The sequence below is a fragment of the Nilaparvata lugens genome, chromosome 8, assembly GCF_014356525.2.
Source record: "Nilaparvata lugens isolate BPH chromosome 8, ASM1435652v1, whole genome shotgun sequence".
Taxonomy (NCBI): Eukaryota; Metazoa; Arthropoda; class Insecta; order Hemiptera; family Delphacidae; genus Nilaparvata; species Nilaparvata lugens.
The window spans coordinates 35,989,264-36,004,186 of NC_052511.1; the positions used below are offsets into that span (position 1 = coordinate 35,989,264).

General features: G+C 35.2%; 1 protein-coding gene across 2 annotated transcripts in view; it reads left to right on the forward strand.

The window, feature by feature from the left end:
- Window positions 1-14,923, forward strand: part of LOC111055728 (chitotriosidase-1) — a 176,708-nt gene that overhangs the window by 147,797 nt on the left and 13,988 nt on the right. Inside the window, exons 4-8 of one of the 2 annotated variants that reach the window (XM_039434647.1) lie at window positions 3,117-3,354; window positions 6,099-6,278; window positions 7,669-7,792; window positions 9,833-10,142; window positions 13,130-13,368. In XM_039434647.1, coding sequence (XP_039290581.1) covers window positions 3,117-3,354; window positions 6,099-6,278; window positions 7,669-7,792; window positions 9,833-10,142; window positions 13,130-13,368 — 1,091 coding nt within the window. Of the gene's footprint in view, window positions 1-3,116; window positions 3,355-3,455; window positions 3,491-6,098; window positions 6,279-7,668; window positions 7,793-9,832; window positions 10,143-13,129; window positions 13,369-14,923 lie in introns of those variants that run through there. The other variant, XM_022343000.2, reaches the window with a different exon arrangement.

Sequence of the window (14,923 nt, forward strand, 5' to 3'; positions counted from 1 at the left end):
AATTAAAAAAGGAACATACCTGTCAAATTTAATGGAAATCTATTCACGTGTTTCGCCGTAAATGCGCAACATATAAACATTTAAATAAACATTTAAACATTAAGAGAAATGCCAAACCGTCGACTTGAATCTTAGACCTCACTTCGCTTGGTCAATTATGTTCTCAATTTTGATGTTTTTCGTGAAATAAAATTGAATATGAACCCGGGAAGAAAATGCATCATAACAGTTGCTGACATGTAAGACACTAATAACCTACTCTAGTACAACCAACCCATCAAACTCTACCAATCCTATTCAGGAAACGGATATTACGTTACAAAGAACACAGAGATACACAGTCACAGATTGTTCGCATCTTCCGACCAGCTCACAGAGAGAATAGAATTAGAATTCAGGTCTCTTCTCTCTGTTTACAATTGAATATTTCTTCCAAGATAAGAATTTAGATCTATTCTCTCAGGTCACAATGTAATTCTTCTCTCTAGATAAGAATTTAAATCTATTCTTCCTGCTCACAATCGAATTTTTCTCTCACAATAGTCTTGCAGCCTGAATATAACCTGGAGAAGCAATTTTTCTCTCACGATAGTTCATCACTTGCAGAATAATCTGATAACACCGGAAAAGTGGACCAGATAACGATCGCTTCACTGTAATTCATTGATGAAGCTAGTGAACTCATTGATGAAGATATGGATCACATTACTGTGACTCTTTGATGAAGCTCATGAATTTATTGATTAAGATAGAGATGACATCACTGTCATTCATTCGTGAAACTCATGAATTAAAAGATGATTATAAAGTTCTCACCATAATTATTCATTTATGAAGCTCAAGAATTCATTGATGAAGATATGGATCTCATTACTGTGACTCATTGATGAAGCTCATGAATTCATTGATTAAGATAGAGATGACATCACTGTCATTCATTCATGAAACTCATGAATTAAAAGATGATTATAAAGATCTCACCATAATTATTCATTTATGAAGCTCAAGAATTCATTGATGAAAATAATTAATAGATGAATTAATTAATAATTAATTGATGAAGATTAGGATGAATTAATAGATGATTATAAAGATCTCACCATAGTTATTCATTTATGAAGTTCATGAATTCAATGATAAAGATATAAATCTTACCACTGTTATTCATTGATAAAGCTCATGAATTCATTGATGAAGATAGAGATGGCATCAATAAGATTCATAAGGAGCAGCGCACTGAGACATTCAATATTGAATGGTCGGGAATAGTAGTTGCTGAGTTTTCTGCAATTTGGGCCAAGGAAACGGCCACTCAGAAGGTTATCCAGTCTTGCAGTTCGTGTGACTTGGTTGGATTGCTTCTCTAATTATAATTATCCTAGTTTGTAATATTAATTTCGCGATACGATTTAGATTGGACAGCTCTGATATTTCAAGGAGGACGGAGAATTTTGGAGTTGAGTTGAGGTTGAGAAGGATATGCTTATGATGATTGACAGAGCCATCATATCTAGAACTAGAGGGAAAAAACTCCTGGACCTTTTAAAGGACACAGGAATTGGTTTGCCTAACTAACATACTTTTGGGACACACAATAAGCTTCGGTTGACGTGTGAGGTTCTTTGAACCTTTGGATCTTCAAATCCGTCCCTTCAAAAACATAAACATCATATTTGTTCTTACATGATATCATATATTTTTATAATCATAATCATCCTCATCACCTCCGCTCCATCCGACTATGACTTTTTCATTAAAAACAATAAGTTTAAGGAAGGAATACATTATTTGGGGCAAATAAAAGTAGTGAGAACTGATTCAATAACATGTCTCATTCATTCACAAATTAATGCATAACGGATAGTAAGGATGCATAAAATAATGAATTCATAAAAATTATCGAGGAGGAACTAAATCGATTACACCTGAATTATTGAGATAGATATCCTAATCGAATTTGCAAATTTTCACAACATCTTATGTATCAGATAATAAGGATAGTAAGGATGCATAAAACAATAAATAATTCATAAACGATTATCGAGGAGGAACTGAACCATTAACTATTGATATATATATATATATATATATATATATATATATATAATATATATATATATATATATATATATATATATATATATAGACATCCTAGTCGAATTTGCAAATTGTCACAACATCTCATGTATCAGAGCATTTTGAGAGACCAGTTTCGGTTGCTATAACTCACTATACTTTTCGAACTAGCTCTCGAACCTTTATTTTAAGATTAAAAAGTTGGCGAACAAGTAAAGGGCCCATACCCCAGACAGACCATGAATTCATTTTCTCACTTCTTCACTAATAATCACTACTATTATTAGCTATTATCACTACTATTTTATTCTCATATAGACTACCTTCGCCATTGGAGAACTCCAGTCCAATTTAGATTCAAATTACAATCAGCTTCGTTCCTCATACAGCGGATTTCAATAATCCTAAAACAAGCTGCATGTGTCCAGGTGTTGAAACACAATTAGGAATGTGTCTATATTATAGTAAGGTCCACGTTATAATGGCAGTGTTTGATTAGCAATGATATTGCTATCCTTGTTTATCATTCAACAAAGCGGATAGCGCTATCTCTCTCGCTTCGCTCTGTTGCCAGATCGACTTTCAACAATGTAGAATTAATAATTAATTAACAAAATATGACATCTTAATGATAATTAATTATAAAATTAACGGAGAATATAATTTTTTGTTTAATAAAATATAATTGAATATTTTAAACGAGAATGCACAGCTGATATTACATCAATAAACCTGTATCAGCTACCGTCTATAGAGGGCACTGACAAGACAGAGGTTCGGAACATTGTTTGACTATCTTTCAATACTGCCATCATAACGTGGACCTCATATAATATTTTTTCAGTTTCATATTTTATTTAAAACGAAATTAATTAATTAAACTATCAATTTTATTAATTATGATTTTAGTAATTTATATAAATATTGATTTTATGAATTCAGCATTATATTATGATAATTCAGCATTATATTATGGAAAACTATGATGTTCCTGATGCAAGTGATTTCTAACTAACTTTTTTCAAAATTTTGGTACACAGGTAGTTTGCTACTACACGAACTGGTCGCAGTACCGACCGAAGACTGGCAAGTTCCTTCCGGAAGACATCGACCCGGACATCTGCACACACATCATCTTCGCGTTCGGCTGGCTCAAGAAGGGCAAACTGTCCTCCTTCGAGTCCAACGATGAGACCAAGGACGGCAAGGTCGGACTCTACGACCGCATCCGCAACCTCAAGAAGGCCAACCCCAAACTCAAGACACTGCTTGCTCTTGGTAAATATACAAATCAATATTACAGACTGTTACATATTGATTATTTTGCGTATTGCTTCGTATTCTTAGGACTCCAAAAATGTTAGGTAAATAGATAAGAAGGCCAACCCCAAACTCAAGACACTGCTTGCTCTTGGTAAATACTGTTCTGTGTTCCACTGTACTAAAAGTGATTAATACATGTGGATGAAATTCTTGGGTTTAAGCTCACTACAACATCAATTTATGATTATTTAGTTGCACTCCGAACTAAATAACAATAGAATCCATTGACATTGAAGTTCCAAATGATTTTTGGAAATACCAATTACACGTTTGAAGGTTGCTACCCCATTCTCCGAAAAAAGTGGAGTTGACCTCAGTCCTCAATGTTTGTGCAGTTTTTCTTCAATCTTAAAACTTGATACGCACTTTTCAAGTATTGTAATATTTCTTTTCAAGTATTGTAATATTTGATTGGTTGGCGTGAAAGCATTCTTGGTTAGCACGATACTCATTAGGATGATCCTGTTGAACGATAGTTTAGAATGAAATTTTTTTTATTCGAGTGAAAATTCTTGGTTTTGAGCTTAGTGCAACGTTTATGAGCATTTAGTTACACTTCGAACTGAATAACAATGAAATTAATTGGCAAATTTACTCACGATATAAAATACAGCTATACACAAAATTAAATAAAATTGTGGGCTTGAATGAATGGATCTATATTGCATTAGACAGCATAAGAGAATCTACGAATCCATTTTTTACTTATTCAAAAATAAATTGATCAGAAAACTTGTATCATAGAACTCTTAGTTGACTCAGTGCCTGAACCTCAATTACTTGTTAGATGCCCTAAAAGTATCAAGTGACTGATAGAATATTCTTCAATATTAGAAAATTGTGGACTCCTATCTTCAAATCATCACGTACGGTACGTTGTTTTTTAGAGAGCCAAATAAGCTATTTATCATTATTAGAATACTTTAACTTACAACGTTCATCTCCAGATCAGCACGTAACTACCGGTCAATAAATCACTATAAATCTCCAGTAGAGCTCTCAAAAACTTCAATTAATTTTCTTGGAGAATCTGAGCTTTTATCACCAAATGAACAAGTAAATCTCAGGAAGATTAATAAACTATTTTTCAATATAACTAGTAATCATGATCTTAGACATCTAGATGTTTAGTCTATCTCTAAATCAACACTCTAATATTGTGCAATAAATCACTCAAGGTAGCCAACCTATTTTCTCATCAGTATACATTCTTATTAGAAGTCTTGATAACCTACGTTCGTTCATATTACTTGATTTTCCAAAATTAAAATTATTTTCTTGAAGTTTAAATCAACACGAAAGTATCGATCAAGTTAGTCCATCATCAAAAAATAGTCCATTCTAAAAATATTCCAAATGTTCATTAGTAATAATTAATCATGTGAGTTGTTTTCTACTGACATTTATTTTTCTATTCGAGTGAAATTCTTGATTTTGAGCTTAGTACAACGTTTATGGGCATTTAGTTACACTTCGAACTGAATAACAATGAAATTAATTGCAAATTACTCACGATATACAGCTATACACAAATTAAATAAAATTGTGGGCTTGAATGAATGGATCTATATTGTATTAGACAGCATAAGAGAATCTACGAATCTATTTTTTACTTATTCAAAAATAAATTGATCAGAAAACTTGTATCATAGAACTCTTAGTTGACTCAGTGCCTGAACCTCAATTACTTGTAAGATGCCCTAAAAGTATCAAGTGACTGATAGAATATTCTTCAATATTAGAAAATTGTGGACTCCTATCTTCAAATCATCACGTACGGTACTTTTTTAGAGAGCCAAAAAGCTTTTATCACTATTAGGTTCAACTTTAACTTACAACGTTCATCTCCAGATCAGCACGTTACTACCGGTCAATAAATCACTATGAATCACCAGAAGAGCTTTCAAAATCTTTAATTAATTTTCTTGGAGAATCTGAGCTTTTATCACCAAATGAACACGTAAATCTCAGGAGATTAATAAACTATTTTTTAATATAACTAGTAATCATGATCTAGACTCTAGAGAGACGTTCTCTAAATCTATAAATCTATTATCTCTAAATCCACTCTACTCACTTCAATCACTCTACTATAGTGCTAAAAATCACTCAAGGTAGCCAACCTATTTTCTCATCAGTATACATTCTTATTAGAAGTCTTGATAACCTACGTTCGTTCGTATTACTTGATTTTCCAAAATAAAAATTATTCTCTTGAAGTTTAAATCAGCACGAAAGTATCGATCAAGTTAGTCCATCATCAAAAAATAGTCCATCCCAAAAATATTCCAAATTCTCAATAGTAATTTATCATGTAAGTCGTTTTCTACTGACATTCATTTTTTCATTCAACACGTAAGTACCATCCAACTTGGAAATACTATCAAATTTAGTAGCTCATCTTGTTTTTAGTAATTCATCAGTAACTCATTATCGACTACTCAGTCATTAATCATGTGAAATCCAGTGAGTTTCAAATTTATCAACAATATCAACCCATTAATGTTCTTTAACTATGATGTTCTTGTTTCATATAATGTTCTTTTAACAATTTTTTGTGTAGTTGAGAAGTTGATATTGTGGTAATTATTCATATTAAATAAGAAGACCAAGAAATTGTCAAAAACCACAGATTTTATTGATAGTTAGAAAGGCCAGTTTCGGTTGTTACACCATCTCTTTAACATTTTGATTAACAGGAGGATGGTCTTTCGGAACTCAGAAATTCAAGGACATGTCAGCAACTCGCTACGCCAGACAGACTTTCATCTACTCTGCCATCCCATTCCTGAGGGCAAGGCACTTCGATGGACTCGATATGGACTGGGAGTATCCCAAGGGAACTGACGACAAGAAGAACTTTGTCTTATTGCTCAAAGGTAACTTATTACTAATACAAATTCAAAATTATTTCATGTTTTCACTCGAAGTGTAGGAACAGATATTTATTGTTCAGATATATGCAAACACGAGCTCTGAATTAATTCATTTTCAACGTTAGTGTATGGTTTATTGAAGGGGTTAGTTAGCAAGTAACAAGTCAACGTTAGTAGACAAAAGTTAGAAGTCGACGTTGGTCTGTTTAGTAACTGGCGTCTAGAGCTTCACTTTCTATCAATTTTAGTCGAAAAAGATGCTTGTTGAATGGAAATTAGATAAATTGGTGGAAAGAGACGTAATGAAAATGTCTGAGCCAGTAATTTGTCGTCTTGACAGTCCTTGTGCTTCCGACTCTAAGTTAAACTCTGGTTAAATTTTGAGCGTGATTAAGTTCGCTAGAACCAATCAGAGAAGGCTTTTTCGAAAAGAAAGCTTTAACCAGCTTTTGTGCAACCGTCACTAAAAAATTACTTCTGACTTGGAGGAATATGAGGCGCAGAGAAATGGAGGGAGATCAGCCAATTGCAGTGATTAATAGAATCATAGGTCGAAGCGCAGTTGCCAATTTGTCGATCAGAGTCAGACGACTGAATGCTTCCAGAGAGGAAACTCCGTAAGTTTAACATGAGCGCTTGAATACTCACTAGAAATTAGAGAATGCTGGCCGTTTAGAACGGTAACTACGCCTCCGTTCTATCCCTACCTCTGTATGCCTTCTCTGCTGCGCATGTCCCTCCCAAGTCCAAAGTAATTTTGTACGGAGTATAATTTCTTGTCCATAGGCCTAAACAGCTGGACATTAGTTATGTATGTTTTCAAGGCATCACATTCATTTCAGAGTTCAAGGCAACAAAAGATGCCCCATTCAAGGTTTTCCTTTTTTATTCACATTCATTTTAGAGTCCGATTTGTCTAGATGCTGCATTCAAACGAATGATCTGTAAAAACAGGACAATACAATGATGAATTGGTATATTTCCATAAATAAAGGATAATGTACTGTATACTCCGATTTCACTCCAACTCCATTTGAACTTCATTGGATCATAAAGGTTAATCTTCCAAGAAACGATGATAGAGAAAGTGAATTGAAATATTACCACTCGAAATCACCAGGTAAATCTCACTTCTTAACCTTTTCGATTCCGATCATCCATTCAATCAATCATTAATCCTCAATCTATTTATTTATTTAATCATTCAGAATTACACAACTTACATAAAAGTACTACAGGCTTCTAAGCCCAAAACGGTTCCAATTCTAATTTATACAACAGTCCAAATGTAGCTAGCTTATCTATTGATTTTCATAATCAATGATTGATTTATTAATTGCCATAGAACACAAAGTATTGTAACAAACGTCATACATTCACTTATTGCTTTTAGAATTGCGCGAGGCATTCGAAGCTGAAGCCCAGGAAGTGAAGAAACCCAGACTGCTGTTGACCGCCGCTGTTCCAGTAGGACCTGACAATGTTAAGGGAGGATATGATGTGCCTGCTGTAGCCAGGTACATACTTACTCAATTATAACACACAATATTCATTCCATTATAAACCATAGGTAATCTAGATGTTTTACTGATAACAAAATTCAAAAAAAAAATGAAAATTCAAAAATTCCTCACGAAAAAATGTGCGAAAATTATAAGCGAGGAAATAAATATTATTCAAACGAGCACGCTTTCAGTGTGAGTGTTCCTATTGCTCTTCCCAGATTTCTTTTCTCATCTGCACGCTTGGTCATAACCAAACTTGCACTTGCACATATATACGCATTCAATGTGATCACACCCTTGAATTGACTAGTGCAAAGCCTGGTTTCTAGGATAGTTGAATCTATAGGTTGAATGGTCCATTACATTCAATAAGTGTCCTAAAAACCGGGCCCTAGTCTACCGAGTGTATTAATACTCATTCAAACGGATGATCTGTAAAAACAGGACAATAAAATGATGAATTGTTATATTTTCATGAATCAATGATAATGCATATTCCGGTTTCACTTCAACTTCATTGGATCACTCACGCTCATTCAAGAACCAACTGGACAATTCAACTGGATTGCTAATAATCAAAAATGTGATTATTATCAGCAAGTGCTGATCAACAAGTGTGTTTTTTATTAATTTTTAATAAATTGAAATTAATTGAAGTCCAGTAAACTTTATAGTGTCAATAATAAATAATTGATTCCCTCGCTGATAATCACATTTTTCGATGCTGCTCCATTGAATTTTGCCATAGAGAAACAATAGCATGAGTTTATCTAGAGCCGATAGTTCATGTGAATCTTTCCCGTGAAGCTGTGTGACACTGGTAGTCTTTCATATTGTGCCGTTCATACACTCTCACCCCAACAAAACAGTAAAATTCGACAATAATCAACAGTAATCGGCTTGAGATAACAGTAAAAGTTGCGACATAAACGCCCTATACCATGGGATATCTACTTACGCTATTGTTTCTCTGTGATTTTGCCTTCTTAAAAATGCTTCCTTACTACTCCCAAGTTACGTTATTGGTTGATTATTATGCAACAATTGGTTGAAATTAAAAAGGTTAAAAGAACTTATACAGTAACTCAAGTAAGTCGTTAGGTCATGTCAGAGGCCTGAAATTGATCAGTTGCGACCTGAAAACTCTGACACCAGACCTGAGCCAGCCAGGTCAGTTGATATTATTATTACTCAACGGGAGGAGCCTGTGACTTGTCAAATTGTTGTGACTTGCCTGTAACACTACTCACACTGAACGTAACCAGCAAGTGCTCACTCAAGTGCGAGTGTTCCTATAGCTCTATCCAGATTTTGTTCCTAATCTACGCGCTTGGTCATGCGTAAACTCACGTGCACTCGCACATAAGCGCATTCAATGTGATCACACCCAAGTAGGCGCACACAGATCGTCATCGGACAGACGGCACGCATCGGACGGATCGGACGATAAAATTTTTGATGTATTGATTGGTATGCGCACTCCAATTGAAAACAATGCATCAAATCTAATCGTCTGATGCGGGGGCGCGACAGTCGAGACCGACGACATTCGAGGCCTACGACCGTAGAGGACTGTTTTTACAATCCTCTACGGTCGTAGGCCTCGACTGTCGGGAGTGTACAAAATTAGAGTGGCCTCAACTGTCGCCTAACGCAGGCGACATTTGAGGCGACTTTTTCAGGAGTCCTCTGCCATCGCAGGTCTCGACTGTCGAGGCTGTACAAAAATTAGAGCGGCCTCAACTGTCGCCTATCGCAGGCGACATTTGAGGCCACTTTTTCAGGAGTCCTCTACCGTCGCTGGCCTCGAATGTCGCCGGTCTCTACCTTCGCTGGTCTCGACTGTCGCAGGACTCTTCTGTCGTTTGCCTCGTTTGACATCGACCCGTCTGATGCGTGCCGTCCGTCCGATGACGATCTGTGTGCGCCAACCTTTAATCAGACTTACTCCGACTTCAATTTATTTAGTTTCTACCATCGTATCTTAATAGTCTACAACTTTCTGTTTACTTGATTGTTTTGAATGAATCATTATTTCCTACTTTTCTGCAGCTACCTGGACTTCATCAACCTGATGGCGTACGACTTCCACGGCAAGTGGGAACGCGAGACGGGTCACAATGCGCCCCTGTATGCGCCCAGCACCGACTCAGAGTGGCGCAAACAGCTGAGTGTGGAGCATGCGGCCAGCATGTGGGTGCGCCTGGGTGCGCCCAAGGACAAGCTCATCATCGGAATGCCCACCTATGGGCGCACGTTCACACTGGCCAACACTCAGCAGTTCAAGGTCAACTCGCCCGCCAGTGGAGGTGGCAAGGCTGGGGAGTACACCAAGGAGGCCGGGTTTTTGGCCTACTATGAGGTTAGTAGAAGAGTTTTGGCTTACTATAAATTATGAAATAATACAAGTTGAAGAGGTTGAAAAAGAATTTCGCTATATTGGATGAAGAGGGAGGGAAGGCTGATAAGAGCACTAAAGAGGCTGGGTTTTACTGGCTTATTATATAATGAGACGAGCAAGAACCCGTGCTTCGCAAGGATCTATTTTAAAACTTAGAAGACATAATGGAATTTTGAAGAATTGAGAATAGGCCTATAACCATCCTTGGTTAATTAAGAATCTATAAGCAAAATTTCAAGTTAATTAGTCTAGTAGTTCAGACGTGATGATGCGTCAAACATAATTTTCCTATCCCGTACGTGCATAAGCCAGCTCTTTACTTTATATAATTATTATAGATATAGTTAACGACTGCAAGAGATAGGACTGTGGAAAAGAATAGTGGTGAAACTATGATAGCGCCGAAATTTCAATTAAATAAAAATGGTAGAGAATAATTATCAAGTAGATATCAACACCTTTATTTAAAGACATATTAACGGCATGCGTTTTCATATTGCCGATACAGCATTGATGAAACTGTAGACGTTTATTTAGCAGTCTCAAAAAACTGTTCTAGCTGAAAAATTAATAATACATGCCACGTGTAGGCTTATACATTGCATCAGTAAAACGAAGTTCAAAACTAAGTGCAGCTGTTTCACATTCACCATTATAAATTATACAGAGTTTGTGAAAATAAAAATATTTATTGATTACCAAAACAATACTATTATTATATTAATGATAATAATTAATTATTAAAACAATACTTTTATTATATCAATAATAATAATATTAGTAAACATATTTATCAATTATCAGAACAATATTATTGAGGTTGAGTGGAATCAGGTAGAAAGCAATAATAGAACAGATGTTCTTTTTTGAATTTCTATCATATTATTTTGTTATTTCCAATGATTACAACATATGTTAGAATATCACATGTCAATAAATAAATTATCTCATTTCCATATGGCACTCACCTTATCATGTTCATAACCTTACTTAATAGGATCCTTTTTCATCCTTTGAAACCCTTAGAGGCAAAATATCTCAAAATCCGTTCTTAGTGCGCGTCTAGCATGTTTGAAGAATATTTGTGCAAAGTTTCAAGTCTGTAGGACAATTAGTTTGAGCCGTAGTGTGATTTTACATCAAAATTTTCGAAAAATGCCCTCTCCTGGACCCCCCTGTGCTCCTGATCGAAATTTTTCTGTATAGATCTAATTTTTTTTCGTAGCTGAACAAGAAAGTTCCTCATGACTTTGCTGTGCAATGAGCGGTTAAAAAGTACAAAATTTTGGGGTGGCCCCAGCTCCCTCAGGGGGGCAAATTTCTGAAAATCCTTTCTTAGTGGATGTTTTCAGGCTACCATGAACAATCGTGCAAAATTTCAAGTTTTTAGGCTCAGTAGTTTGGGCTGTGGTGTGATTTCAGTCTGTCAGGGCTTATGATAAAGCCTTTTATAAGTATAGAGATAAATGCAGGTTTAAGAGGTTGAAATAGGAAGAATTGAATGAGTTTTGTGGCTAATCATTAGGGAAAAGGGAAAATAAAAAAGGCTGAAAATATATATACAGAGGAGGAAAATAGGGGTAAGGTAGCAAGGGGTTTGAAAGAGATTTGAAAAACCTAAAAAATGATCAGAAACTATAATAGGTTTTTGATCAGAATGGAATCCCAGAGAAGTTGATACATCGGATCAATGCACTTGTTTAGATATTCATATGTGGGATTCAAGATCATTCCATTCTTCTCCTCTCCTATCTTCCAACTTCTGCCACCTTTTCCCTTCCCTTCTACCTTCATCTCTTTTCTTTTTGCTTTGAATACTTCGAGTTTCTTGCTTCTTCTTTTTTCTTCTTCTGTCTGTCCCTCTACTTCTCGTTATCTCTTTTTCTCTTCTCCTTTTTCCCAATAAGCTCCTCTATTCTACTTCTTCTTCCATTTACATCCTCTCCTCCTTATTAATTTCTTATTATTATTATTTCCTTCGTCTCCCCCATCTACGTCTTATCTTGTTGCAGCTTCCCTCGCCTTCACTTATTCTTGTTGCTTCTCTATTTCTTGTAATTTTGTTTCTCCATACATTTCTCCTCAATCCTTTCTTCTTCTCTCTTTCTCACCTATCGTTTTTCCTCTCCATCCTTCTCCTTCATTTTCCTCTTCTCTCTCTAAACTTCTGATCTCCAATCCATTCTACCAACCTCTAATCGAATCACCTTCATTAATCTACTAATCTTCTCCAACCTCTTGTCTCTTATTTTCCCTAACCTCTAATCTAATCACCCTCATTTATCTACTAATCTTCTCCAACCTATTGTCTCTTATTTTCCCTAACCTCTAATCTAATCACCTTCATTTATCTACTAATCATCTCCAATCTCTTGTCTCTTATTTACCCTCGTATTCTTCATCCGTCCTCCTTATTCTGTTCTCCCATTCACCCTCTCTTGCTCCTTCATTCTTCTTCTTTGTTGTTTTTTTTTCTCGATAAACTTAATTCATTTCAATTGTTTTTCTCCTGGTTAGGTGTGCGAAATTCTCAGTGCTCAGAAACAGCGCCTCGAAACCCTCTTCTTTAATTCTCTATTCTCCCTCCTTATTCTGTTCCCTCATTATTCCTCTCATCCTTCTCTTACTTCTTCTTTGTTGTTTTTTCCACAATAAATTCAATTACTTCCAATTCAATTGTTTTTCTTTTGCTTAGGTGTGCCAAAATGATTCGAAATAGCGCCTCATAACCATTTTCATCCTCTCTTCCTCATCCTCCCCTTCTTCTTCCGTTTTTTTCTTTGTTTTCTATCTCAATAATTCCAATGCAACATAAATATTTTTGTTATTTTATGTGATATTCATCAAATCATTTAATGCCATATCATTTTCCTTCTTCTCTTTCTACTACCTTTTGTTGTTTTTCTCAATAAATTTAATTCAATCCAATAATTTTTCCCCTTCCCCAGGTGTGCGAAATGCTGCGCAACGGCGCCTCCTACGTGTGGGATGACGAGATGAAGGTGCCGTACGCGGTGCAGGGTGACCAATGGGTGGGCTTCGACGACGAGCGATCCATCCGCCACAAGATGGGGTGGGTCAAGGAGAACGGCTACGGGGGCGCCATGGTGTGGACTGTCGACATGGATGACTTCACCGGCACCGTGTGTGGAGGGGATGTCAAGTATCCGCTCATTGGAGCTATCAGGTTTGTAGCTCGAAATTCTTCCAAAAATTGGATAATAGACCGGATAATAGATAATAGAATTGGATAATAGACTGGATAGACTGGACAATAGAATTGGATAATACATTCAATGTATTTTGTCAAAAATTTATTATAAATTATAAATATAAATAATAATATAAATAATAATATAAATAATAATATAAATAATAATATAAATAATAATATAAATAATAAATTATAGATGTCAAAATTTTTGACATTAATAGCTCAGGACTGCAATCAATTAAATCATGATTCATTGGCAGAAATAGCCAAGTAGGCTCAGAATCATTGGAGAAATTGAAGCTATCAGGTTAGTTGGTCGGAATTCGTTCAAAAATGCAATCCATAAAATAATAATTGGTTGATATTAATATGAATGAGGCCTTTAGAGGGGCGCAGAGCAGAGATTCAGACAGGCTTCTAGATTCTCCGAGTAAGTTCAAGTATTGGTGCAGGGAGCCGTCGACCAATGACTAGCGCGTTCCGAAACTTTCTGCTAATCAACAATCACTGTGATTGGTCGGGCGTGTTCGACACTTCCAGATCCTTCTCGAGAAATCTGTTGCCTATATATTAGAATTAATAATTAAATCTATTTTAGATAAATCCAGATTTTCCCGACAAACCTTCTATTTGATGAATTTAATGTTTCAACAATTAGACAGTTATATGTTGATAATGTAATGAAATATTTAATAAAAAATAGAACCAATTTTTTATGCACTATTTTGAGAAACCAGAGTGGGAACCGTTGGCTACTTCTAATCTTGAGTACCCCTTACTAAACCCGCTGATCAAAAATTGAATAGTAGAATAATAATACATTGACATGAATAGCCAAGTATATTCTGAATCATTGAAGAAATCGGAGTTATCAGGTTCGTTGGTCGAAATTCATTCAAAAATCCAATCCATAAAACCATAATAATATTGACATGAATAGCCAACGAGACTCAGAATCATTGAAGAAGTCGAAGCTGTTAGTTTCATTGGAATTTGGTTCAAAAATTGAATAGTAAAATAATAATACGAATAGACCTACATTAAAATTTGTCATTGCATAGTACTCATATGCCCAGTCTCATATTCATTCATATGCATATACAATTCAGGCTTTCACCCCAAACAAGGTCTATATAAATACAGGTCATGACACTCGTGTTCCTTATGGAGCGGCCATTTTGTGGGGTCTTTTTGGCGGTACATTTGAAATTCCAATTTGCTCTTAACAAAATCATGCATTATGAATTTTAAAAACAATATTCAGGTTCAGATAATATGTAAATTCAGGTTTTCGATTTTTAATAATGAAATTTCAATCAAAAATTCTTCAATAATATTCATTTTTTATTATTAAAAATTGTTCTTATTCTTGTAACTTGTTATGATTCATAAGGCATTGGGACAAAAGGCTGACCTCAAAAACAGTTTGAAGTTCCCAATCAATGATATCTAAAAAACAACAATTAAGTTCCTAGTTGAAATCTAAATATCATTATTCTGTCTGAAGAATTATTATTTTACAATTCAA